General features: G+C 38.2%; 2 protein-coding genes across 8 annotated transcripts in view; one reads left to right on the forward strand and one right to left on the reverse strand.

Moving 5' to 3' along the window:
• LOC128693014 (fasciclin-2) overlaps positions 1-3,098 on the forward strand; it is a 363,867-nt gene extending 360,769 nt beyond the window's left edge. The window contains exon 18 of the mRNA XM_070091951.1: positions 36-3,098. The gene's annotated coding sequence lies outside the window, so the exon portion shown is untranslated. The remainder of the gene's footprint in view (positions 1-35) is intronic.
• A 9,738-nt stretch (positions 3,099-12,836) lies between these two features.
• The window catches only part of LOC128692866 (retinol dehydrogenase 13), a 483,761-nt gene continuing 469,960 nt past the window's right edge, over positions 12,837-26,637 (reverse strand). For 6 of the 7 annotated variants that reach the window (XM_070092115.1, XM_070092112.1, XM_070092116.1 and 3 more), the window contains 2 exons: positions 17,197-17,404; positions 12,837-13,012 (listed from right to left, as the gene is read on the reverse strand). In XM_070092115.1, coding sequence (XP_069948216.1) covers positions 12,916-13,012; positions 17,197-17,404 — 305 coding nt within the window. In that variant the 3' untranslated portion in view covers positions 12,837-12,915. The remainder of the gene's footprint in view (positions 13,013-17,196; positions 17,405-26,637) is intronic. The other variant, XM_070092114.1, reaches the window with a different exon arrangement.

Below are 26,637 nucleotides of genomic sequence, written 5' to 3' on the forward strand. Positions count from 1 at the left end.
TTTTTGCAATATATTAATTAATAATACTTTTGCAGTGATAAAGATGATAAGGAAGCCATCTTGAAAGAGGAACAAAAGGATAAAGAACAAGAAAAGCTGAAGAAAAGTGAATCCAAGAGCAGTATGACAAAGGACTCCCCAGTGTAGATCTCCACACAATTCTAGTCTAATTTGCAGTTTGAATATGCAAGCTAGGATCCTATTTTGGTTTTCCTTGCATGCAACAAGAATAGAAATTAGTGTAGCAAATTTTACATAATGAACCATCATGTTGTGAACTGAACTAGAGGAATTAAATATTGGTAAATGATGCCTATAATAAAGTCTACCAAAGAAAATATATTAGCTCCTCATATGAAAAAAAAAAAAAATGTTGGGGCAATACTGTATTTCTCCAGCAGATATGCTGAATTGAAGAATTTTACAAAATAAAGTAAATTTTTGGTCATAATGAAGCCTTCAGTATTCATAGTAACAAAAAAAATAATGAACAGGCAAGAACATGTGATTGTAATATTCCAGTATAAGCTGTGTGTGAGAAACTTGCATGTTCTAATATATATATAGTGGTGAATGACAGTTTGGGATTCTCATGCTGTGTATTGCTCTCTTATTAAATTTATTCACACACACACCAAACACACACACTGAAAACAGGACACCACAAATGTAGTGTTGTTCCTGTAGATATCAATAGATAATTACATATGCACATACCCTCACATACACATATAATAGTGATAAAATAATTATGCTGTATTAGCAAATTTTAAAATAGCTTTTAATGCAAAATGCTGATCTATCATAAAATACGTTTGAACAGACTTGGAATACATAGTTGTTGTATGGTGTCCGCACCTTAAAAACGTGTTAAAATTCCAGAAACGAGAAATAAGACCTATGAAGAAATTTGCAATTTGTAATAGAAGATAGAACACCACAAGCATAAGATTTATTCTTGTAATTACAATTTCATACACGCATACAAATACAGATGTCTATGCACACACACACACACACACACACACACAATTTTGTAAATTCCTTATAAATACAAGTTATTTTTTACAAAAAAAATTGTATGTGAATGTGCATGAAAGATTTTGCCATCTTTGCTGTGCTGATCGTAGCCTTATGTAAAGGATAATACTTAAATGTTCACAAATGAATTACTATAATTGAACTTTATATAATGAATGAGTAATTAATGTGAATATAATGTACACTCAGTATTGCCTTTAATGTATGTTGAATTTTTTTTTTTTTTTTTTGAAAAAAATTAGGTCAAATCAGTAAATGCAAGACTGATTCAGAGCCAACAAATGCTTGTTATATTTTGAATCTATTTCATGTGAGACCTAGTCAAGAAATACATCTAAATAAGAAGTAAAACTAATTACTGTTATACATAGGACAGACTGTAAACATTGGATGTAATTTCAAGAGTTTTAATTATTCAGACTGTATAAAAGTCAAAAAACATCTGAAGTTTTTAGACTTTGCTAAATATTTATACAGCCCATAGCTTGAAATACTATATAATATGTTTATTATTTTTGTTTTTATTATTAAATGTTTTTTTTTTTACCTTGAATTCTCTTACATAAGTTTGGTGCAATTTACCATTGACAAAATGGTTATATAAATATTTTGGGAATATTAATAAACATGAATGTAAATTTCCAATAATTATTATCACTGCACTCTAATGGATAATGTTTTTAATTTTCCATTTATTGAATGATTGTACAAACTATATCTTAGCTCCAACTGAGCTTTTGATGACCATGTGACTCCTCGTTAATGTGTCACATCATCCTGAGGGTAGTTTATTAATATATATGGATGCTTTAACAAGTTTTTAAATAATAGGATGACCTCATTTATAAGGATGATATGACACTGATATGCATAGCGGGTCAGTGGTCTCATCACCAAACTCTGACTTGTGACATGAAAAGCAATTGTGATGCTTGTAACAGAGTCGGTTTTGTTACCAAAAAGATCAGTGAACCTTGCTGACTAGCTACGTATGTATTGGCTCATAATAACCATCTTCTGACATCTTTTCTTAAAATTGTCTCCTAGAGCTAGTTTCATCAAATGTGACTTAGCTCTTCTAACAAAGGTGTAACAGATTCTGAAATGACACTTTGGTTGATGACTTCGAAAAATTAATCAACATCAGTGAGAAGAATATTAAAGTGCACATTGTTGAAGCTAATCTTATATTTTGCATGGTGTATACATAAATATATTCTGCAATAAAACAATATATATTTACTGTGAAAAATTAATAAATTGGAAAACATTGAAAATTCTGTAGCTCATCCAATTATTGAAATCAGCTTCAAATGTTTTAGCCACATACGTAATATTCAAGTACTGTACTTACATATGCTCAAGTGCCATTTAAGAATTTGCTGTATGGCTCACCAATTTTGCATAAGACAGCTCATGGTTTTTTACAAGGACGGACACACACAAATCCTCAAACCAATGGAACGTAACTCACATCTCAGTCACAGACATGACTTTCTTCATCTTAGGTTGTATATATACTGATCTGAACATTTGAACATAAATTGCTAATTGAAAGTTTTGACTGTGTTAGAGATGCTGCAATTGAGTTTTAAAAGTGCACCTGAATATATAGGGGTGAATCTAATGCAGTAATTTAAAATTTATTTTACTCATAAAACTAAATTACTTTGCTTTTAGTAAATTAGAGAAATGAAGTTGTTTGCTAGTTGATTCAAATGCAAATAATATATTTTTAAATTATTCTATTAATATGGTTATATTAAAGTGACTGTAATTTATCTTTCATCACTAATTCTGTAATTTCATAAATTGCATTTATCTTACTCACTTTTCATGGGTTATTCAGTAGTATGCATCTCTTTCATTGAAAAATATTTGTATGCATCAAATACACTCGATGTGTGGTAGCATTTAAGGCAATCCTGCGGTGATGGTCATTGTGTCCGCCCTGACCCATGTGGTAATGTGAGGTCAGCTTTTTTATTGTGATCATGTATGACTATGCTTGTCTGTATTCCAGTGTGGTAAAAAAATAAATAAAATGTCTGATACCGTGCTTACTATTATTAAAAAAGTAATAAACCTCAAAAGTTTCACTTTTTTTTTTTTTTTTTTACAGTTTATCCTACCTCAGGTCCTAGTTATACTCACAATAATTTACTAGTACAGTAGAACCCCCATAGTCACTCTTTCAGTATCTGGTTTCAGTTATCTGTGGTTTACTGTGACCCAAAAATACCTCTTAATTTTGTTTAATAATGGCCCCAAACTGCAAAAGTAAAGAAGCTGGCAGTTCTTCAAAGCCTAGACGAAGCCATGAATGTTTCCCATCAGTGAAGAAGTGGTAATTCTCCACTTATTGTGCATAATTTATCAAACTATAATAAGAATGTATAGGACTTGTATACATAAGGTTTGCTACTGTCCATGGTTTCAGTATCCATGGCAGGTCCTTGGAATGTATCCTCAAAGATATGGGGGTCCTACTGTACTAGTAGTACTTCTTTTTACTGGTAGGTGAGCAAGGGCAGCAGGAGTAAAAAGATAATTAGAGGGAAAATGATAGAAATACATTCACCTAGGACACCCTTATTGAAGACCTTCACTGGAAGTGCTCAAAGTCTCAGGACTGAAACACCTTCAATGAAGAAGTCAATCTTGTTCCTCGTAAGTTGATGGCATTTGCTTCATTCTCACTACCAACTGTAAAGATACTAGCCCTTACATTGATTCTGAGGCAAATACTTCAACTAAGCTACAAAATTTTTTAGGAAATTTACCAAATAAATTATTACTGCATCTGAAATATTGCCTTTACCAGCTAGCTGGCTCCCAACCATTTACTGCATAGTATGTCACCCTTCTATACTGACTTAAGCAATGAAGGTGGCCAACTGATGCCATTCTAACCCTTAAAATGTCTCAAAAAAATACCATGGAGTCACCATCTACTTTTAGGTAAGCAAGTTAAAGATAAGTGACTGAAATGGCCACCCAGTACTGTTCTCTAGTAGCTGTCTTTTTTTTTTTTTTTTTTTTTTGCTGAAATACACCATTTAACTTACAAGATGGCCTATTATCCCTCATGTCATTCTATACTTGTAGGAATACTGTATCCCTGAACTAGACATGGTAAAATTTCTCAGACTTCTGTTTGATCCTCGAATGTTCCCTAAAAGCTGCTTGTCAAAGTTTCATCTTTCTTGGGAGTAACAGATGAAACCTTCACCTTCATTCAGCCCTAATTTTATCTAAAGTAGACTACAGAAACCAACTATATTCTTCAGCCTTTCTCCAATTTATTTTGTCGATCCTATTTATAATGCCTCTTTCCTCTAGATATTCATTCTATTGGCATCCCTTAATTTATCTTCCTATTACATTCATCTGGCATCTTCCTTCTCTTCTTGGGAAATTCCAATGATTTGTTTTTGCTCATCCCCACTTCCATGTGCAAAAGTTCACCTGCCTACTTCAACTTTGCACTCATGAACACTTGCAATCTCATTCTAATGCTATTGTAGTGTACTGTTTTTAAATATCCCAATGATGTTGGGTATCAAACTATTGTTCCTGGAAAAATAATCCAATGTCATTTACTAGAATTGGCAAGTGTTTTTACAGTAGTTATATGAAATTCTCAGTGCTATCATACACACTGCAAACATGTATTCCTCATCAGACCCCCAAGAGCATTACCAGCTGTTCACAAAAATCTGACTTCCCCCTCATTTCATCGTGCTACATATATAGCTTTGGTTGTGTCTTTTGAGTAAATGACGTTGGTTTTTGGTGGGTTCCTGGAGATGCTTTTAGTGATGGCAATGAACAAGCAGAAACTGCTGCTCAGTTAGCGGCTATTCATGATCTCCCCATTTCCTTTCTCAAATTATTTTTTCAGGGCTCACTCAACAACTCCACAACCATTGACAACAGAGTTGATCAGTGTCCACCATATCTCAATATTGCATCCTACACCTACACTGCCCCAAAAGTGGAGTTTGTTCTCACCCTTCAAAAAACTTCAATTATGTTGGTGGTAAAGGGTACAGACATCATAGGAGCTTGTTTCTTACAATGTCAGCGATTGCATTTCATTAACAACTCCCACCATCTTATGACTCCCAAATGGGCTGTCAGCTCTAGACACCCAAAGGAATGCTTTATTTTAGATGAATAAGTGCTCCTGCTGAGCTAGTAAAAGTCTTAGCACTGACATTGGCAGACATTAAAATCGAGCTGGAAGCCCTTAAGAGTGAGCATTACCTATGGAAATGCAGGAACCTCCCTCACATCAGCTTGTATTCAGTCCTCTTTTTCCCTCAAGTCCACAAAGATGATTCCTTGATGTCAATGAGGAGGTCTTGATCTAAGGTACTGAACTTGTCTTCCCATTATATGGATTGAACCTGGATGCCTCCCATTCCCTATTTGTTGTAGTTCTTTCCTCTAGTTTTTTTTTTTTTTTATCAGTCATCTCCCACTGAGGTAGGGTGACCCAAACATAAACATACACTTTCACCATCATTAACTCTTATTACTGTCTTTGCAGAGACATGCCAATACTAGAGTTCAGATGTCTCTCCAAACTGCAAAAATCCCCACCCCAACTTCAGAGTATAGACACTGTACTTCCCACCTCCAGGACTCGAGTCGAGCTATCGAGTGAGCTAACTGGTTTCCTTTAACCCTTTGAGGGTTTTGGTCGTACTAGTACGTCTTACGCGTAGGGGTTTTTGTCGTACTAGTACGCATAAATTCTAGCGGCCTCAAATCTCACAGGAAAAGGCTGATAAGCCTAGATGTGAGAGAATGGGTCTGTGTGGTGGGTGTGCGCAGTAGGAAAAAAATCTGGGACCCAGTGGTGCATTGTGGGAATGCCATCATAGTACACAATTTCCACGTGCCCTGTGGTAAGAAGTTCCTCACTCCTCGGCGAATTGGGACACTTTTGTTCCCCAGTGACAGTTCTAATACAGATGGAAGTGACAGTGAAGATGAGTTTCAAGGTTCTGGTGAGGTTTTGACCGAAACTAATGACCATAATATGGGTAATAGTGAGGAAAACCCAGACAACCCACAGCCTTCCACCTCTGGTGCTGGGCCATCTTGTTCACGTTCAGTTGTACCAGAATCAAAGAGGAAACTCCTATTTTCCAAAATCCCAGACTCAGATGTGAGCATTGGTGATGATAGTGATAGTGATTATGAACTACAAGCTCTTCAAACTTGTTCCAAGAATGGAGGAGGAGGAGGAGGCAGAGGAGGAGGAGGAGGAGGCAAGAGGAGGAGGAGGCAAGAGGAGGAGGAGGCAGAGGAGGAGGAGGCAGCAGAGGAGGAGGAGGAAGAAGAGGAGGAGGAAGAAGAAGAGGAGGAGGAGGAAGAAGAATACGTAATGATAACAATAATACATAATAATAATAATACATAATAATAATAATACATAATAATAATACATAATAATAATATGTAACAATAAATGTTCACCCATGACAGTAACAAGATAAGGGGAGATAACATCTGATAAGTGCTGACGTTTGATGAGGGTAAATGAGGGTAGAGCTGATGCCAAAAGATGAGATAAACATCTCCCTCCCTTTGTTTTTGCTGGCATACTAACATTTCTGTCTGTCTATTTGCCTGTCTGTCAAGCTCCCTGTCTATCCATCTAGCTCTCTGTCTCAGAGAGCCACAAGACTGTGTCATCACTTTTACTCACATCTTCAAGCAGAGTATAGCACTTTGTCTGGGTTTCTTGGGTTATCCTAGGTAATTTATACTATGTATACTTGTATTTATGTGTACCTGTGAGACAGAGATAAAAAGACAGATAGAATGAGGGAGAAAAATAATTAGATAGAATGGAGGAAGGGAAGCAGCATCCGACCCCATTGTTTTGACAGGCGGGAGGGGGGAGTGAGTAATGAGACAATATGTCATTTTGACAGCTGCCGACTCCTGGTAATTTACACTATGGAGGAGAAGGAGAAGGAGGAAGAGTAGGGGGAAGAGGAAGAAGAGGAGGAGGAGGAAGAGGAAGAGGAATAAGAGGAAGAGGAGGAGGAAGAGGAAGATTAGGGGGAAGAGGAGGAAGAGGAAGAAGAAGAGGAGGAGGAAGAGTAGGAGGAAGAGGAAGAGTAGGAGGAAGAGGAAGAAGAGGAGGAGGAGGAAGAGGAAGAGGAACAGTATGAGGAAGAGTAGGGGGAAGAGGAGGAAGAGTAGGGGGAAGAGGAGGAAGAGGAAGAAGAGGAGGAGGAGGGTGGAACACTAGTACACTGGTACTGGTACACTAACATTTCTGTCTGTCTATTTGTCTGTCTGTCAAGCTCCCTGTCTATCTGTCTATCCGTCTAGCTCTCTGTCTCAGAGAGCCACAAGACTGTGTCATCACTTTTACTCACATCTTCAAGCAGAGTATAGCACTTTGTCTGGATTTCTTGGGATATCCTAGGTAATTTATACTATGTATACTTGTATTTATGTGTACCTGTGAGACAGAGATAGACAGACAGATAGAAAGAGAGAGACAGATTGAAAGAGATAGAATGAGGGAGAAAGATAAAACACCATTGTGTATGACACCATGTTTCAGAGTTCCACAAGCTGCAGAACTAATAGGAATATGTTCAGTGACTGTATATTGGTATATATATTATAGAACAATAATAATGAACAATATTTTGTATTGTTTGTTTTGTAAACAAGTTTTGTAAACAATATATTGATAATTATGTTTGTGTGCTTATTGTGTTGTATACAACGAGTGTATATATGTACATTGCACCTTACTTTGGTCTCATAGGCCACATAAGTTATGTGAAAAAATAAAATAGTGAAAAAAACAACAAACCTTCAAATACGAGTAAACTAAAGTTTACCGGGTGAGCGGCAGTCGCCGCTGTTGCCATACGCGGCTCATTTTCTGCAAACTTCATGCATCCATATCTCCATAAGTATTGATGGTAAATTTTTTTTGTTTATCCTATAATGTTTAGAAAAAAAAACTCTATTTTTTCATAAGAAAAAATAATTTTTTTTTTTTTTGAAATTTGGCCGACCCTGAGAACGAGTTTCGGAGAGGGCCTGTCGACCCTCAAAGGGTTAATCCCTTCACAAATGTTACCTTGCTTGTCAAGTCCAAAAAAATGTTTGCCTCCACTCCTATCGAGCATGCTCACACATTCCTGCTGATGCTAAAGTCCCTAACACACAAAACCTTCTTTGGTGAGTGAGAACATCAAATCAATGTTAAGAGATGAATAGTTCACCTGCGGTGAACTTCCACCCGCCCCCCAGTGTGGAGAAAATTAAGTCCTCCTTCCAACCTTTCCTAGGGTGACCATGACTCAGCCTACCCTCTACAGATTAATACATCCTCCTAGTAATTCCATCTTGCTCCACCTCTCTAAATGTCCAAACCACCTCAATAACTCCTTCTCAGCCCTCTGGATAATTTTAATAATCCCAGACCTCCTCCTAATATCCAAACTACAAATTCTCTTGAATATATTATAATCAAAAAGAAGTGCTCAACCTACAAGGGTCATACAGTGCAGTCTGCATAATATATACACCACACATTGCCCTCAAACATGACATTTCAACTGCCTCCAGCCACCTCCTCACTGCAATATTCACAAGCCAAGCTTCACACCCATGTAAGAGCATTGGTACCATTATACTCTTGCACATTTCCCTTTTTAACTTCACGAATAATGTTCTTTGTCTCCACAGATGCTTCAATGTACCACCCAACTTTTTTCCTCCATCAAATCTACGATTCATCTCATCTTTCATGGACCCATCTGTCAACATGTCCTCTCCCAAATATGTGAACACATACACTTCCTCCATACTCCCTCCTTCCACCCTGATATCCAATCTGTCATTACCTAAATTGTTTGCTACCCTCATCACCTTGCTCTTTTCTATGTTCACTTTTAACTTACGCCTTTTGCATACCCTCCCAAATTCCTCCACCAACCTTTGCAACTTCTCTTTAGAATCTCCCAAAAGCATAGTGTCACCAGCAAAAGGCAAGTGTGACAACTCTCATTTTGTACTAGATTTTGCGTATTTTAATCCCACACCTCTTCCCAGCATCCTAGCATTCACTTTTTTTAGAATCCCCACCTATAAATGCTAAACAACCATGGTGACATCATGCATTCCTCTCTCATACATACCCTAATACCAGCCTCACTATCCTCATTAACTGCTTGCAGTAGCCTACCACCTATTCTTCACGCTTGCAACATCTGCCACTTTCTTACCCTATCATATGCCTCTTCTAAATCCATGAATTCAACGAAGACTTTCCTAACCCTTATCTAAAGTGCAGAGAAGTTGGTAATTTGACCAATTTTACACAAAATTTAAAGAATAACAATTTTAAAATACAGTGGTACCTCGTTATACATCCGCTTTGGAATAAGTCCAACTTGGTATACATCCTGTTTGGACATGAAAATTTTTGCTTGGTATGTGACCTTTGTTTGGAATACGACTTGCATGCTAGAACTTGTTTGGGTCAAAATGAGTCGCAACACCGTGCGCTACCCTTGGTTACCTCTCTCTCAAGACAGCTATGACTGCCCACTAGCATCAGTACGCCCACTGCTGCTACCATTCTAAAATTCTGTGAATTTTCACGTGATTGTGCTTTTTGTATAAATTTTAAGCAAATTCATTAACCATGAGTTCTAAGAAAGTTAATGAGAAAGAGCCAAGTAACGAAGAAAATAGTTAGGATCACCATGGAGGTGATAAGAGAGATTGTTGAAAAGTATGAAAGTGGCATGTGTATCCAGAACTTGGCTGCTGCATACTGTATGCCGAGAACAACAGTATCTAAGACTGTGAAAAACGAAGTTATTAAATCGGCTAACGTTGCGAAGGGGTTGAAATCAATTACCAAACAAAGATCAGGGACATCAGAGCATGTTGAAAAATTGCTTTTGATCTGGATAACAGAAAAACAGTGTGCCGGCGATAGCATATCAGAGGCAAAGGCAAAACTGATGCATGCCGATCTTTGGAAAACAAAGCAGGAACGAGCCAAGAAAGTGAAGTTTAAAGCCAGCCATGGCTGGTTTGATAATTTTAAGAAGAGGACTGGCATTCAGTGCTGTGAGGCATGGAGAGGGAGCCAGTGCTGATAAACATGCCGCCAATGATTTTGTTAGAGTTTGGGGAATTTGTGGAGGCTGAGGGTTTTGTTCCCAACAAGTTTTTAATTGTGATGAAACACGCCTGTTTTGGAAGAAAATGCCTAACAGGACCTATATTACACAAGAGGAGAAGGCATTACCAGGACACAAGCCAGTGAAGAATAGGTTAACTCTCTTGTTCTGTGCCAATGCAAGTGGGGATTGCAAACTGAAGCCTCTACTGATCTACCACTCTGAAAACCCGAGGGCCTTTAAAAAAATTAACGTGCAGAAAACTCAGTTACCTGTGATGTGGAGGTCAAACAGCAAGGCTTGGTAACCAGAGAATATTTCAGCGAACGGTTTAATGTTGTGTTTGGGCCAAGTGTAAAAAGTTATTTAGAGGAGAAAAACCTGCCTCTGAAGGCCCTCCTCATAATGGACAATGCTCCAGCTCACCCTCCAAGCTTGCAGGACTATGTGCTGCCAGAGTTTGACTTCATCACTGTAAAGTTTCTCCCCCCAACATGACTCCTCTCATTCAGTCCATGGATCAGCAGGTCATCAGTAATTTCAAGAAACTCTACACTAAAGCACTATTCCAGAGGTGTTTTGAAGTGACCTCTGACACAAGAGTTAACCCTGAGAGAGTTTGGGAAAGATCACTTTACTATTGCACACTGCATAACTCTCACTGACAAAGCCTGGCAGGAAGTTTCATACAGAACACTGAACTCTGTTTGGAGGAATCTGTGGCCAGAAGCAGTGGCTGAAAGGGACTTTGAGGGCTTTGAGGCTGTGTCTACAGTGGAGGATATTGTCTCTCTGGGCAGGTCCATGGGTTTGCATGTGAGTGGTGGTGATGTGGAGGAGTTAGTGGTGGGACACAGGGAAGAACTGACCACTGAGGAGCTGCAGGAACTTGAGAAGAAGCACAAGACTAAAATGGATGCACTCTCTTCAGGCTCAGAAGAGGAGACAGAGGAAGCCCCTACTTCATTAAACAAGGAAATTTTTGCCAAATGGATGGACGTCAACAACTTTGCAGAGAAGTACCACGCCAACAAAGCCCAAACAAGATGTAATAGCATTGTTTGGAATGACCAGACAATGTCACATTTCTGAAACATCCTGAGAAGGCAGAGGCAAAGTTCTTTGTACAGATTTTTAGTAAAAGTCCAACTTGGTGAGCTTCAACCAGTTCCAGATAGGGAAAAGAGACAGAAAAGAGAAGGGGACTCTCCTTCCAAACAATAACATTTCCTCCTCCTCCCTTCTCAGCACTATCCTAGTAGGCACTCGACTCTTTTTAGCAAAGTAAAGTGAGGTTAAATTTGCATTTATTCATCTAATAACTTTGTATTTATATACATGTATGTATTTTAGTATTAAGGAGTGTTTAAATTACATATTTTAATATTAGGCAGTGTTTAAGTTATTTTATACAACTCCATCAATGTATATGCCAATAACAATAGGATTTTCTTGTGGGAATGGATTAATCGTTTTCTCTCTACATATATGCACGGTGGAACCTTGGTATATGACCAGCTCCCTACTCGAACAAAGCTCAGCACTTGACCAAACAAATAAGACCTGCGAGAACTTCGCTGTAAACCATTTCGTGATTCTTCGCATTTTTTGGTGTTTTTTGTATATCTGTATAAATAAGTCACCATGGGGCCTACGATGATTAGTGATAACAGCCAACCGAACAGAAAATTGGTTGTGAAGAATTTGTTCAATACTCAAATGGAGAGGCACTCAAACAGCCTTCTGGAATGAATTAAGGTCGCATACCAAGGTTCCACTGTATTTCTTTTGGGAAAATTCGTTTGGTATACGTCCTGTTTGGTGTAAGTCCAAGGTCCTGGAACAGATTAAGGACATATACTGAGGTACCACTGCCATCCAAAATAAACAGTGTAGACATTCCTGGCACTAAAGAATAATTTCTTTTGTTTATTAATGACATCTCTCATTAATTTTGAATTCATAGTCACACAAAAATAGAAGATTTACTCTTTATTTTTCAGATAATAAAATATAAGCAAGAATGATTGGTCATGGCTAAGAGTGTTTCAATAATTAAATCAGACATTAAAAACCCATAAATGGGTGTAGGGGTACCTTACCCATCCTCAGGAAAATCAGCAAAAATGAATATTTCCACTACTCTGATCTCAATTTCAAGCTACTTACAGTCAAACTAACCAAAATCATCTCTATTTCAGTACAGTTGTATGTCTTCTATTCTATCAAGTGATACCAAGAAACAGCCAATAAAACCATAAAAAAAATCCAGGAAAATACCTCAAAATCATCATTCAATGCATAGAGCAGGATTTTTTTTTTTATACTGTGCACATTCACTGCACAGACCCATTCTCTTGTATATAGGCCAAAATTTACAACTCACAATTTACCAAGTGAGCCGAGCTCATGATGTAGAACCACATGAGGGACCCCGGCCTCAATGATGTAATTTTATGTGATGGCCACTGAAAGAGTTAATACTGAAAATCATCAGCAATGATTAAGAAAAAAAAATATTCTTATACGTATGGTAGTAATGTTTAGTCTGTAAGACAATTTTACAAAATTCTTTCCAATGAAGGTCTGGTACTTTGAAAAGAAATGCCATTTATTGTTGTAAATAATACCTTTACTATTAAGCTTAAGTACAATATTCCTATTTTTTTAGCAAAACAGTTGTATATTCTTAGGTTAATCCAGTCCAGTGTTCACTGATAGCCCAAAGCCTTTTGGCAGCAGCTCTGTCCTGTGCAGCTTCAGATACTTCTGCTTCTGCTTTGTTACTGTAAAGAAAATGAGTTTCAGTATATCAAGTCTTTTTCTCTTCCCCTTTTCTCCATATCCCCAAGGAGAACTTAATGCTTTCAATTTGCCAAAAAAGGAAAAAAGCAGGAACCTGACCTAAAACCTAGAAAATTAAAAGGGGGTATTGCCAGTAACGCAACCCTATTTATTTATTTGGTTCATTTATAATTAATATTCTACTGTACAACTATGAAATAATTACTTTCCTACTGTACAACTATGATATACTATTTCTTAGTATTAAGTAGAATGTAAGCCAATAATGTTAAGTTGGCCCATAATGCCAAGGCATAATAGAGGCTCTCTTTGCATTGCATCCCACTATTGTATACAGTGGACCCCCGGTTCACGATATTAATCCGTTCCTGAGAGCTCATCGTAAACCAAAATTATCGGAATGCGAATCAATTTTCCCTATAAGAAATAATGGAAATCAAATTAATCCGTGCAAGACATCCAAAAGTATGAAAAAAAAACTTTTACCACATGATATATTAAGTTTAATGCAATATAATAATTACAATAACAATAATAACAATAGAATAATCACAATAGAATAATTGACACTTACCTTTAATGAAGATCTGGTGATGATTGATGGGATGGGAGGAGGGGAGAGTGTTGAAGTTTTTAATGTTTAGAAGGGGAATCCCCCTCCATTAGGACTTGAGGTAGCAAGTTCTTTTCTGGGGTTACTTCCCTTCTTCATTTAATGCCACTAGGAAAAGCTTGAGAGTCACTGGACTTCTGTCGCACAACATATCTGTCCATAGAGGCCTGTACCTCTCGTTCCTTTATGACTTTCCTAAAGTGGTTCACAACATTGTCAGTGTACAGGTTGCCAACACGGCTTGCAGTAGCTGTGTCAGGGTGATTTTCATCAAAAAAGGTTTGCACTTCAAGCCACTTTGCACACATTTCCTTAATTTCAATAGTCATTAGCACCCTTGGCCTCGATGGGTTGGCACTAGAAGCTTTCTTGGGGCTCATGGTGACTTATTTTGCAGAAACAAGCACCAAAAACAGTGATAATATGGATAATATAGAATGTACCGAATGTATCGTTAGATGCGCGCACACTGGCTGGCTTGTAAACACTGGACACGTCTCGTACGAATCGTATCGCATACCGGGTTTTGTAACGGGAACCGAGGCAAATTTTTTGCGATATAATGCTTCGGATACCGGATTTATCGGATACCGATGGCTTCGCGAACCGGGGGTCCACTATATACACAATCTCAATGTACTGTTTGCAAAGACATTAAATAAATAAAATAAATAAAAATAAAACAGAGCCGACTAAGATTTCCACTGTCTTATTATGCCCAATGAACAATATTTTTCAAATTAAAAAATTGGTTTTAAAATTAAAAACTACTAATTTTTAAACAAAAAAAAAAATCTTTGCACAAATCTAGATCTAGATAATATGATATACATGTCAGCACCCTCCCCACGAGCATCCCTGACAAGCCATCCCATGAAATTTTTTAGACAACAGTCCAAAACAAGCCAATGAGGCTACTTATACAAATCCACTGTGCACTACATCTCACTGTCAAAGAAACTGTTATAATGGCTGGAAATCAAGCTCTAGAAATTCTTATCTGAACCCACATAATGATGGAGTGTGTACAAGCTCAAAGAACTGTAATGAATCCAAATCTGGGAATCTGATGATAACCTAGTTAAGCATCTTGCCACATTTCTGCAGTGATACCGGCATCAAACGGTTGGGGGGATAGTGATATGGAAGGGACAAATGGGAGTATGCTCTGTTTTCCATACCCCAATCTAGCAGAGAGAATTCTTTTCAATGGCAAAAACAAATACTGCCAAGGGATAATTTCCAGCATCAGAACGTTTTTCACAGCATACTGGATTGATCTGAATCATACTTGCATGGATTTGGGACACATGGGTTATACGTACATAAAATTTAAACCAATATTTTTCAGTTTGCATCTGGCAGTGGCCTGGCATTTCACACTGGAAAAGGGGCAAATAGTGATGCTGAAAATTCAATGTTGAATATTCTAAAGACAGATTTTCCGGCATCAAATGTTTCTATCTAACATGTTTCAAAAGCCTAAATTTCTTTCACACTAGGTTTATATTTCAAAATAATATATAGAATGCTTTATACAGTTAAACAGTATTTGATAAGGGAATACTGAGGTGCTTAGGGCATTTAGAGACAATAGGATGACAAAGAGGGCACTCCAGGAAGGCCTGGAAAGAGTAGTGGTAAACGTTTTGAGCGCTAGGGGCTAGAGCATCTAGCAGGCTTGTATTTGTTAGACGGGAGTGAATGGATTATTATCGGGGGAAGGGGGAGGGGCCTCAACCCTTAGGAAGTCTTTCAGAGCATGAGAAGAAGATGGAATCAAGTGGTTTTTATGGTTGACATACTATGTGAACAAGGTAACATTTAGCAAGGGATTCAAGAAAACCAGCTAGCCAGACTTAAGAATCCTGTAGGTGGAAAGTACAGTGTTTGCAGTCTGAAGGAATGATGGGGATGCTGTTTGCTGGTCATTTGAAATTTTATATTTATGCACCTTTGACATTCAGGTATTAAATGAATGATGGTGAATTTTTTTTTTTTTTTTGTTTAACAAGTCGGACGTCTCCCGCCAAGGCAGGGTGACCCAAAAAAAAAAAGAATATCCCCAAAAAGAAAATACTTTCATCATCATTCAACCCTTTCACCTCACTCAAACATAATCACTGTTTTTGCAGAGGTGCTCAGAATACAACAGTTTAGAAGCATACAGTGTATGTATAAAGATATGCAACATATCCCTCCAAACTGCCAAGATCCCAAGCCCCTCCTTTAAAGTGCAAGCATTGTATATCCCATTTCCAGGACCCAAGTCCGGCTATATAAAAATAACCGGTTTCTTTGAATCCCTTCATTAAATATTACCCTGCTCACACTCCAACAGCTCGCCAGGTCCCAAATACCATTCGTCCTAATACGCTCACACACGCTTGGTGGAAGTCCAAGCCCCTTGCCCACAAAACCTCCTTTACCCCCTCCCTCCAACCTTTCCGAGAACGACCCCTACACCGCCTTCCTTCCCCTACAGATTTATACGCTCTCCATGTCATTCTACTTTGATCTATTCTCTCTAAATGACCAAACCACTTCAACAACCCCTCTTCAGCCCTCTGACTAATACTTTTATTAACTCCACACCTTCTCCTAATTTCCACACTCCGAATTTTCTGCATATTTACACCACACATTGCCCTTAGACAGGACATCTCCAATGCCTCCAACCGCATCCTCGTTGCAGCATTTACAACCCTAGCTTCACACCCATGTAAGAGTGTTGGTACTACTATACTTTCATACATTCCTTCTTTGCCTCCATAGATAACATTTTTTGTCTCCACATATACCTCAACGCACCACTCGCCTTTTTTCCTTCATCAATTCCATGATTAACCTCATCCTTCATAAATCCATCCGCTGACACGTCAACTCACAAATATCTGAAAACATTCACTTCTTCCATACTCCTCCTCCTCAATTTGATATCCAATTTTTCTTTATCTAAATCATTTGATACCCTCATCACCTTACTCTTTTCTATGTTCACTTTCAACTTTCTGCCTTTACACACACTCCCAAACTCATCCACTAATCTTTGCAATTTTTCTTTAGAATCTCCCATAAGCACAGTATCATCAGCAAAAAGCAACTGTCAATTCCCATTTTGTATTTGATTCCCAATAATTTAATCCCACCCCTCTCCCGAACACCCTGGCATTTACTTCTTTTACAACCCCATCTATATGGTGAATGTCTGTCCATATTTTGGGTCACCCCTGTCTTGGTAGAAGATAGCCGGTGAATTAAAAACAATCAAAATGTTTAAATTTTCTGTATTTGATTTTTGAAAGCTGCCATGATGCAGTGTAAGATTAGGATTTTAGAGGTAGTTATGAGCCACTCCAATAATCAAATTCACTAAGTGGAGTATAGTTAATCACTTCACTTCCAGTTTTCAGCATTTTCTGAATACACTTCTCTTCTCATGAGCCAGTTATGATCAAAGGCTGACCTCTTTTCTGGCTGTTTTCTGACTGACTATAATGACCAGTCAATTAGTGGACAGTTACAAAATTATGCACTGTATTTCTCACTCACCTGAAATACTTTCCAGAAACATTCTCCAGTTCAGAGTTTAGTGCAGCATATATAGTTGTCTGGGCACCTTGACGAGGTGTCTTAAGGAACAACCATAATAGCGGGAAGAGGAATATTTTGGCTATCCAACTGTTGTTTATGCCCATGTGCCTGCCTATATCAGTAAAAACAATCCCAGGATGAATGGCATTACTTGTCACTCCAGTACCTGAGGATACAAAATTACCTGAAATTTTGCTCAGTTCATTTTAGCCAGAAAGAAATCTTTAATAATCATGCTTCACCACAGTTCAATTCGAAGAAAAAAAATCCAGATGAATAACTACACCCAAGACATTATGCTACAATGTATGTAAAGTTCAGGCAAATATGTTACTAATGCATTCTACCACCCACACACACACACACACACACACAACTGTAAATAAAAGTTTCAAGAAAGCCATACTTCAAAGTTAAGACAGCACTCACGCTTTCAAGTAAAGATACAGATTGGCCTCCATGATAGGTACATTTGTACTAATGAAAATCATACCAAACCAAATAGTGAAAGAGTAAGGAGTGACTGGTTTTGAGGGTTCTTGTATCCTTGCAACCTGGCCTAAAGCCAGGCTTCCCTGCTGACTGAATTCTCAACCAAGTTGCTCCTACTAGCCCTTCAAGAGAGATCCCTTGATATCAGTGAAAGTCTCTTGCTCTAAAGAACTGGAACTACCCTTCCTTGGAATGAATCTGATTGCCTCCCATTTCCCAAGGTGTTGAATGATCACTATGGGTTTAACACTCCTTGCCATGAAATAAGTAAGTGTTCCTACTAGCAGGCTGCAAGTCCACACAGCAACTGCAGCCTGGCTGATCTGGTACTTGTTGGAGGAAGCAGTTGTGTTCTGCTGAAAATTTCTACCTTTATTCCAGTAATATTATAAGAACATAAGAATGTAGGAACACTGCAGAAGGCCTACTGGCCCATACGAGGCAGGTCCTTATCAAAACGACATCTACCTAAAGCTACTCAAGAAACAACTCCCGCACCCCCCAACACCAATCAAACCCAGCCCCTCCCACTCATATATTTGTCCAGTCTCTTCTTAAAGCTACCCAAGGTCCTAGCCTCTATCACCCCACTGGGAAGACTGTTCCACGCATCTACAACTCTGTTAGAAAACCAGTACTTACCTATGTCCTTTCTAAATCTAAATTTATCCAACTTAAATCCATTATTCCTGGTTCTTACCTGGTTCGACACCCTCAGTACTTTATTAATGTCTCCCTTGTTTATGCCCGTCATCCACTTATACACTTCAATGATATCTCCCCTCATTCTACGCCTCTCCAGAGAGTGGAGATTTAAGGCTTTAAGTCTATCTTCATACGGGAGGTTCCTTACACAGTAAATCATTTTAGTCATTCTTCTCTGTATGTTCTCTAATGAGTCTATGTCCATCCTGTAGTAAGGGGACCAAAACTGAGCAGCATAATCCAAATGAGGCCTCACTAGTGATGTATAGAGCTGTAAAATAACTTTTGGACTTCTGTTACTTATACTTCTTGAGATAAATCCAAGTAATCTGTTGGCCTTGTTGCGCACACTGAGGCACTGCTGTCTTGGCTTTAGATTTCTGCTTACCATGACTCCCAAGTCTTTTTCACATTCTGTATGACCAAGCTCTACTTCACCTAGATTATAGCTTCGAGGGTTATTTTCATTACCAAGGGCAAGTACCTTACACTTATCCACATTAAACTTCATCTGCCATTTCTCAGACCAAGACATTAATTTGTTCAAATCGTCCTGGAGTTCATTGATATCCTCCTCAGAGTGAATTATACGGCCTATCTTTGTATCATCAGCAAACTTACTCATGTCACTAGTAATCCCTTCATCAAGGTCATTAATGTAAATTATGAACAAGAGAGGGCCTAAAACTGATCCTTGTGGAACGCCACTAGTGACTAATCCCCAATCAGATTTCACTCCATTAATGGTAACTCTCTGCTTTCTATTGGTAAGCCATGCCTCAATCCATGCTAGAACTTTACCTCCTATACCATGAGCTGCCACTTTTCTTAAGAGTCTCTTGTGAGGTACTCTGTCGAAGGCTTTACTAAAATCCAAATAAACAATATCATATTCCTTATCACTGTCAACTGCCTCAAATGTTCTATTGAAGAACGTCAGTAAGTTTGTCAGGCAGGAACGACCTCTCGTGAATCCATGCTGAGATTCATTTATCAAGTTATGCTCTTCAAGGTGACTTCTGATAATGTCAGCTATAATTGATTCTAATAACTTGCCCACTATAGATGTCAGGCTTATTGGACGGTAATTTGAAGGAGTGGACTTATCCCCTGATTTGAATATAGGAACCACATTAGCCATCTTCCACATATCTGGCACAACACTGGTAAGGATGGACGTATTGAATACACTCGTTAATGGCTGACTAAGCTCCATCTTGCATTCCTTAAGTACCCTTGAAAACAACTCATCGGGTCCCGGGGACTTATTTTGTTTCAGTTTGTCTATCTGTTTAATAACCATGTCCCTCGTGACAGTAATATTAGTTAACTTGAATTCATCAGGAACTAAATAATTGTTAATTACTGGAATCTCATTTACATCTTCCTGTGTAAAAACTGACAAAAAATAGTCATTAAATAAGGAACACATTTCCAGTTCATTATCCGTCAGCTGTCCATTCCCAGATTTCAGAGGTCCTACTTTTTCCTTCACCTTCGTCCTATACACTTGAAAGAACCCCTTTGGATTAGTCTTTGATTCATTAGCAACTCTAATTTCATAGTCACGTTTAGCCTTTCTAATCGCTTTTTTTACTTCTCTTTTAAGCTGAACATATTGGTCAGTAAGGTTAACCTCTCCTCTTCTGATGCGCCTATAAATTCCCCTTTTCTCCCCTAATAGATGCTTTAGCCTCCTGTTAACCCATTTGGGATCGTTATTATTAGACCTAATTTCTCTCTGGGGAATGTATATATTCTGGGCACTGTGTACATTATTTAGAAAACAATCATAAAAGCAGATCCCTTCATATTCATAAGTATGATTATCGTCAATAAAATCATTAGCTAGATAACCCCAATCAAGATTAGACAAATGTTCCCTAAGTCCATTATAATCGGCAGAACGAAAATCGGGGATTTTTACTGTATTATCATTATTCTTGCATTCCCAATTAATGCTAAAGGTGATGGATTTGTGATCACTTGCGCCAAGCTCTTCAGTGATCTCCAGATTATTCACGAGTGTTTCCTTATTTGACAAGACTAGGTCTAGCAAATTATTACCCCTGGTAGGTTCAGTTACACTCTGTTTCAGAAAACAGTCCTGAACTGTTTCCATGAAGTCACTGGACTCTAGATTACCTGTCAAAGAATTCCAGTCAATTTGGCTAAAGTTAAAGTCCCCTACTATGACTACGTTACTGTGTACAGAAGCCCTAACAATTTCGTCCCAAAGAAGTCTCCCTCTATCGTGATCCAAGCCTGGAGGTCGGTATATTACACCTAGAATTAGTTTTTCTTGACCCTCCACGAACTCTACCCAAACAGACTCTGTTACTGCTCCATCTATTTTTATACCTGTTTTTATGCAACAATTAATATTTTCTCGGACATACAATGCAACTCCTCCCCCCTTCCCATTACATCTATCCACATTGAATAACTTAAATCCCTGAATATTACACTCAACAGTCATATCCCGACTCTTTAAATCATACCACGTTTCAGTTAATGCAATGATATCAAAGTTCCCAGCACATGCTACCAAACGTAGTTCATTAATTTTATTTCTTGCACTTCGACTGTTAGCATAAAATACCATCATATGTTTTTTCTTCTGCACATTTTTCCTATTCATCTTTGTTTTTACACAATTTCTGAAATTATCATTACCCAGAGTTACTACATGACAGTTACTATTAAGATTCTTAATATCAGAGCATAAGTCAATATATCCATACTCATTATTAATCATTTCTAAACCCATACCTCTAACTAATCCTAGTTTAAAGTCCTAACAACCCCCTCAACTGAGTTAGCAAGAAAACCCACACCTGCCCTGGATAAGTGAACCCCATCCCTGGCATACATGTCATTTCGGCCATAGAAGTTGTCCCAGTTGTCAATGAATGGTACTGCATTATCCTTACAGTGTTTATCCAGCCAACAATTAATACCAATTGCTCTGGACAACCATTCATTACCAACACCTCTTCTTGGCAAAATGCCACATATAACAGGGCGCCCCCCCTTCTTCCTAATCATGTCTATAGCTGTCCTGAACTTTCTAACTAAATCCTCACTTCTACGCTTGCCTACATCATTGCCTCCAGCACTGAGGCAAATAATAGGATTGATCCCATTACCGTTCATGATGTTGTCAAGCCGGCTAACAATGTCCTCCATCCCAGCCCCAGGAAAGCATACCCTTTGTCTCCTACTCCTGTCCTTCAAGCAGAATGCCCTATCCATGTATCTAACCTGGCTATCCCCAACAACAACAATATTCTTACCTTCCTTGTTGTCGTTCGTCGTGATGATCCCAGTAGTAGACTCACATTCGTCGGGTAGCACCGAGAATGCGTTGGAGGTTTCCACGGGAGTTTCCACAGCAGTCTCTTTCTTCTTCATCGTTTCTGGCTTTCCATTCGTCTTCTTGATCGTCAACTTCGTCGTCCCCTGCTGTCCAACCACTGACCACGATCCCTTCTTGACCTGAGGACTCGAAACAGGAGGACTACTACGAATCCTCTTGTTTTCCTCGGTCAATCGCCGTATCTCCATCTTCGCTGCCCTCAATTCTTCCTTAAGTTGCTGGTAAAGTTGCTCGATGGAGGGCATCTTGGTTCAGTCCACGGGAGCAAACAAGACACTTCTTCACAGAGTTAAGTACAGGTCACCACAGTAGCAGACCGATATTCGCTGACAGCAGGTAAATATCTGCTGGTAGCAAGTTGATTCCCTCTGTGATATACCTGTGAACAATTTTGTGAGTTCTTCTATTCATGCAGCCCAGCCTGGGCCCAGGCTTTTCTACTAATTGCCTGTTCAACCAGGATGGTAGCAGGCATACAAGATTTTCTGGCAATGAGGTTTTTGTACCAGTGGCATGAAAAGGGAGTCGCACTGAAGCCACATCTACCCTTAGGTAAATGCATAGTACAACTACATCTACAGACAATTGTGCAATCAGCTGCATAATATTAAATTTTCTGGTGAAAGTGCTTTTAGTAAGGCTTTTGATAGAGTTCCGCACCATAGACTCTTAAAGAAAGTGGCAGCTCATGGCATTGGGGGAAAAGTGCTCTCGTGGATCGAGTCATGGCTCACTGACAGGAAGCAGAGTGTCCATAAATGGGGTTAAATCCGAGCGGGGATCTGTAACAAGTGGCGTTCCACAGGGATAAGTCTTGGGCCCGTTGTTGTTTATAATATATATCAATGATCTTGATGAGGGAATTACTAGTGATATGAGCAAATTCGCCGATGACACAAAGATAGGTAGGATAATTGATTCAAACGTAGATGTTATGGAACTTCAGGAGGATTTAAACAAACTCTATTCTTGGTCAGAAAAGTGGCAGATGCAGTTCAATGTAGATAAATGCAAGGTTCTGAAGCTTGGGAGTGCCCATAACCCTAGTACTTATAAGTTAAATGATGTAGAACTTAGCATACAGATTGCGAAAAGGACTTGGGGGTTATGGTGAGCAGCAACCTTAAACCAAGACAGCAATGCCTAAGCGTACGTAATAAGGCAAATAGATTACTGGGATTTATATCAAGAAGTGTAAGCAACAGAAGTCCAAAGGTCATACTGCAGCTTTATACATCATTAGTAAGGCCTCACCTAGATTATGCAGCTCAGTTCTGGTCTCCATATTACAGAATGGACATAAATTCGTTAGAAAACATTCAGCGTAGGATGACTAAATTAATACATAGCATTAGAAATCTTCCTTATGAAGAAAGATTGAAGACTCTTAAGTTACATTCAGTTGTTAGACGAAGAATGAGGGGAGACCTGATCGAAGTGTATAAGTGGAAGATAGGTATTAATAAAGGGGATATTAATAAGGTCTTGAGGATGTCTCTCCAAGAGAGAACCCGCAGTAATGGATTTAAATTAGATAAGTTTAGATTTAGAAAGGACATAGGAAAGTATTGGTTTGGAAATAGGGTAGTTGATGAGTGGAACAGTCTACCTAGTTGGGTTATTGAGGCTGGGACTTTGGGTAGTTTCAAATTTAGGTTGGATAAGTACATGGGTGGGAGGGGTTGGATTTGAGTGGGACTTTCACATCAGAGCTTATTTCTTGGGTAGCATTGAAAATTGGGTTGGGCAAATGTTTTGTTAGTGGGATGAATTGTAAAGGACCTGCCTAGTATGGGCCAACAGGCCTCCTGCAGTGTTCCTCCTTTCTTATGTTCTTATGTATAAAGAACCACCTTGTCAGGTATCTGAAGGTCTAACCAGTCAGTAAATAAGACCTGTCATCCAGACCGACTCAGCATTTTATTTCAGAAGTCATGTTTTACCTGTGCAGCAAGATCCTTGCATTCAAGGTTCTCTTTATTCATCATAATTCCTGGACTCGCCCAGAAATCTTGGAGACATGCACCCATATGTAAAAGTTGTGTTACCACCAAACACTATCTTTATTACAACTACTTTAAGGCATTATTAAAACATTTAAGTGCAGAAACTTGTCTGAACTTACAGCTTTGCATTCCAGATTTCTGGTTTAAATTGAACATTGCAGATATTATCAACTAGTGCCCCAATCAACATTAAATGCAGATTGGGGAAAGTTATGGGATAGTGTAATAAATAATAATTTCACAGGTTTTTCCCTCAGGTGAGAGCCAGGTCCATGAAATTGTTCAGATGGCAAGGAGATTACCAGGTGAGAGCTTTGAGGATATGCAGGAAGACATGAATGAGTTCTTAGAAGATGAGGAAGAAAGAAGTCCAGCAGAAATGTTGGCAAAACTCAATGCTCAGATACAAGGGAGGCAAATACCAAAGTTAACCCTGCAACATTGACATCATTTAATTACCATTACTTGTCTAATTACCATAACCTGTTTTAATACCACATTTACTATCTTAGAGTACTCTTAAATACCTTGTACTGCCAAATAACCTCTAGTATAACTACCAGTGCAATATTGAATCCAAATAACTGGTCTTAAAATTTAATACATGAAATAAACATTACTTTTTCACTTTTTTTTTTTTTTTTTTTGCTAATTAATCTTTTTTTGTAATCATTATTACTTACTAAAATTTTATTAAACACCATATTTACTACCAGTCAATTTTACTTTTGTAAATTAATCATTATTTTATACTTTTCATAACATTTTGCTGCCAAATTTTCAAGTTTGTATATTCAACTCCAACCTTTATATTATCCTTTGTACCTGTGTATCATCTTACTATCATATTATAACCAAGTCATTGCCATTGTTATTTTTTACTTATTATTCTTTTGGTACTTTAATTTGTGAATTTTATTTTGTCAATTTAAATCTAGTTATACTCTTGATCTTGTTAACAACTTATATCAGACCCTAGTGCAATTGCAAGTACCATTTTAATTTGTATTTTTATAAGTTTATACCTAGTTGTACTTTAGCTCATTTTAGCTCAATACATAGACAACACTAAATTCATTATATTAGACCTTAGTGCAATTACAAGAGTGAGTCTGGTGCCACTTGTAATTTGTTTTTTGTTTTTTGTTTTTTATAGTATTAGTTTATACCTAGTTGTACTTTAGCTCATTCTAGCACAACACATTGACAATATCAATTTCATTATGTTTATTAGTGACTATACTCTATATGACCAAAGTGCTTTAGCGGTATACTTTTCCAAACCTCCTACCACTACAGAAATCAGTATTAGAACTCACCACATAATACAGGATATAAACAACCACTATTTAAACCTAAAAGATGAATGATCACGTTGACCCTGATCTAAACCTCCATAATCTAACACACAATCAAAACTTATTGGAAAGTAACTGCCTTTATTACACAGCATCACAAGCCAGCACTATCCTGAACACTGCTCAAAGTCTATCAGTTCTTAACTACAACATCAGGTCCTTAAGCAAACACTATGATGACCTCCTGGCACTCCATGAGTCACTAAAGACACCCTTCTCCTGCATTATTCTTACTGAGACCTGGCTTAAGCAGGATACAATTGATATCTACCCACTACCAGGATACACAGCAATCCACAACTGCAGGTCATACCAAGCTGGGGGTGGTACTGCAATCTATTACTCTAACCAACTATCTTGTATTAGCACTAATTGCTTTAGTGATGAATATGGGGAATACATTTTTGCTTATTTTACTGTAAGAAACCTCAAGACGCCTATAACAATCGGTGCCATATACCGGATACCCCACACAAACATTCCAAACTTCAGTGAGAATCTAAAGTCACTAATAACAAACAGAGAAATGAACAAGCACCACCTTCTCTTAGCTGGAGACTTCAATATCAACCTTGGCCTACCAGATGATCAGACTGTAACTGATTTCATCAACAATATGAACAACACACTTCTCACATCAACAATAACTAAATCAACCAGGCTGACTGAGACAAGTGCAACCATAATAGACCACATATGGACCAATATACTAGCCCCCCTTAAATCAGGGATAATCACAGACAGCACTACTGACCACTACCCAACCTTCCTCTTAACAAACATTAGTAAGCCACCACTCGAATACAACAAAGCTTCATTTAGACTCAATAAGGAATTTCACAGCAGACCTAGAGACTGTTGACTGGCCTACAGAATTCTCCAATGCCAATGGTATTGACGATTGGACAGACATTTTTCTTAACAAAATACTTAGACTATACAAGAAACATTGTCCTATAAAAACGAAACAGATCACGAATAAACAGCTTGGTTGCCCATGGCTAACCAGCAGCATTCTGAAATCCATTGATAAGAAACACCAATATGAAAAGCAATATAGACAGGGCTTAATACACAAAGATATTCTTAAACAATATTCAACAGTTCTCACCAAATTAATAAAGAAAGCCAAACAACTGTACTACTCCAGCAGATTCACTGACACGAGAGGAGATATAAAAAAGACCTGGAAAACACTTTCCCAGATTCTGGGGGACCCACAAACTGAAAAAAAACAAGAATATTGTTCTAACTAAACCTCATGAAACACCACTGCATCCCACTGATACAGCTAACAAGATAAACGACTTCTTCTCAAACATAGGATCTAATCTCGCCAGTAAAATCCCACATACCAATGCCCATGCCGGTGACTACCTAGATGGTAATTTCCCAAATTCCTTCTATCTTGTACCAACTGAGCCCACGGAAGTCACCGTGATCATAACGTCATTTACAA

The sequence above is a fragment of the Cherax quadricarinatus genome, chromosome 38 (assembly GCF_038502225.1).
Source record: "Cherax quadricarinatus isolate ZL_2023a chromosome 38, ASM3850222v1, whole genome shotgun sequence".
NCBI classification, from domain to species: Eukaryota; Metazoa; Arthropoda; class Malacostraca; order Decapoda; family Parastacidae; genus Cherax; species Cherax quadricarinatus.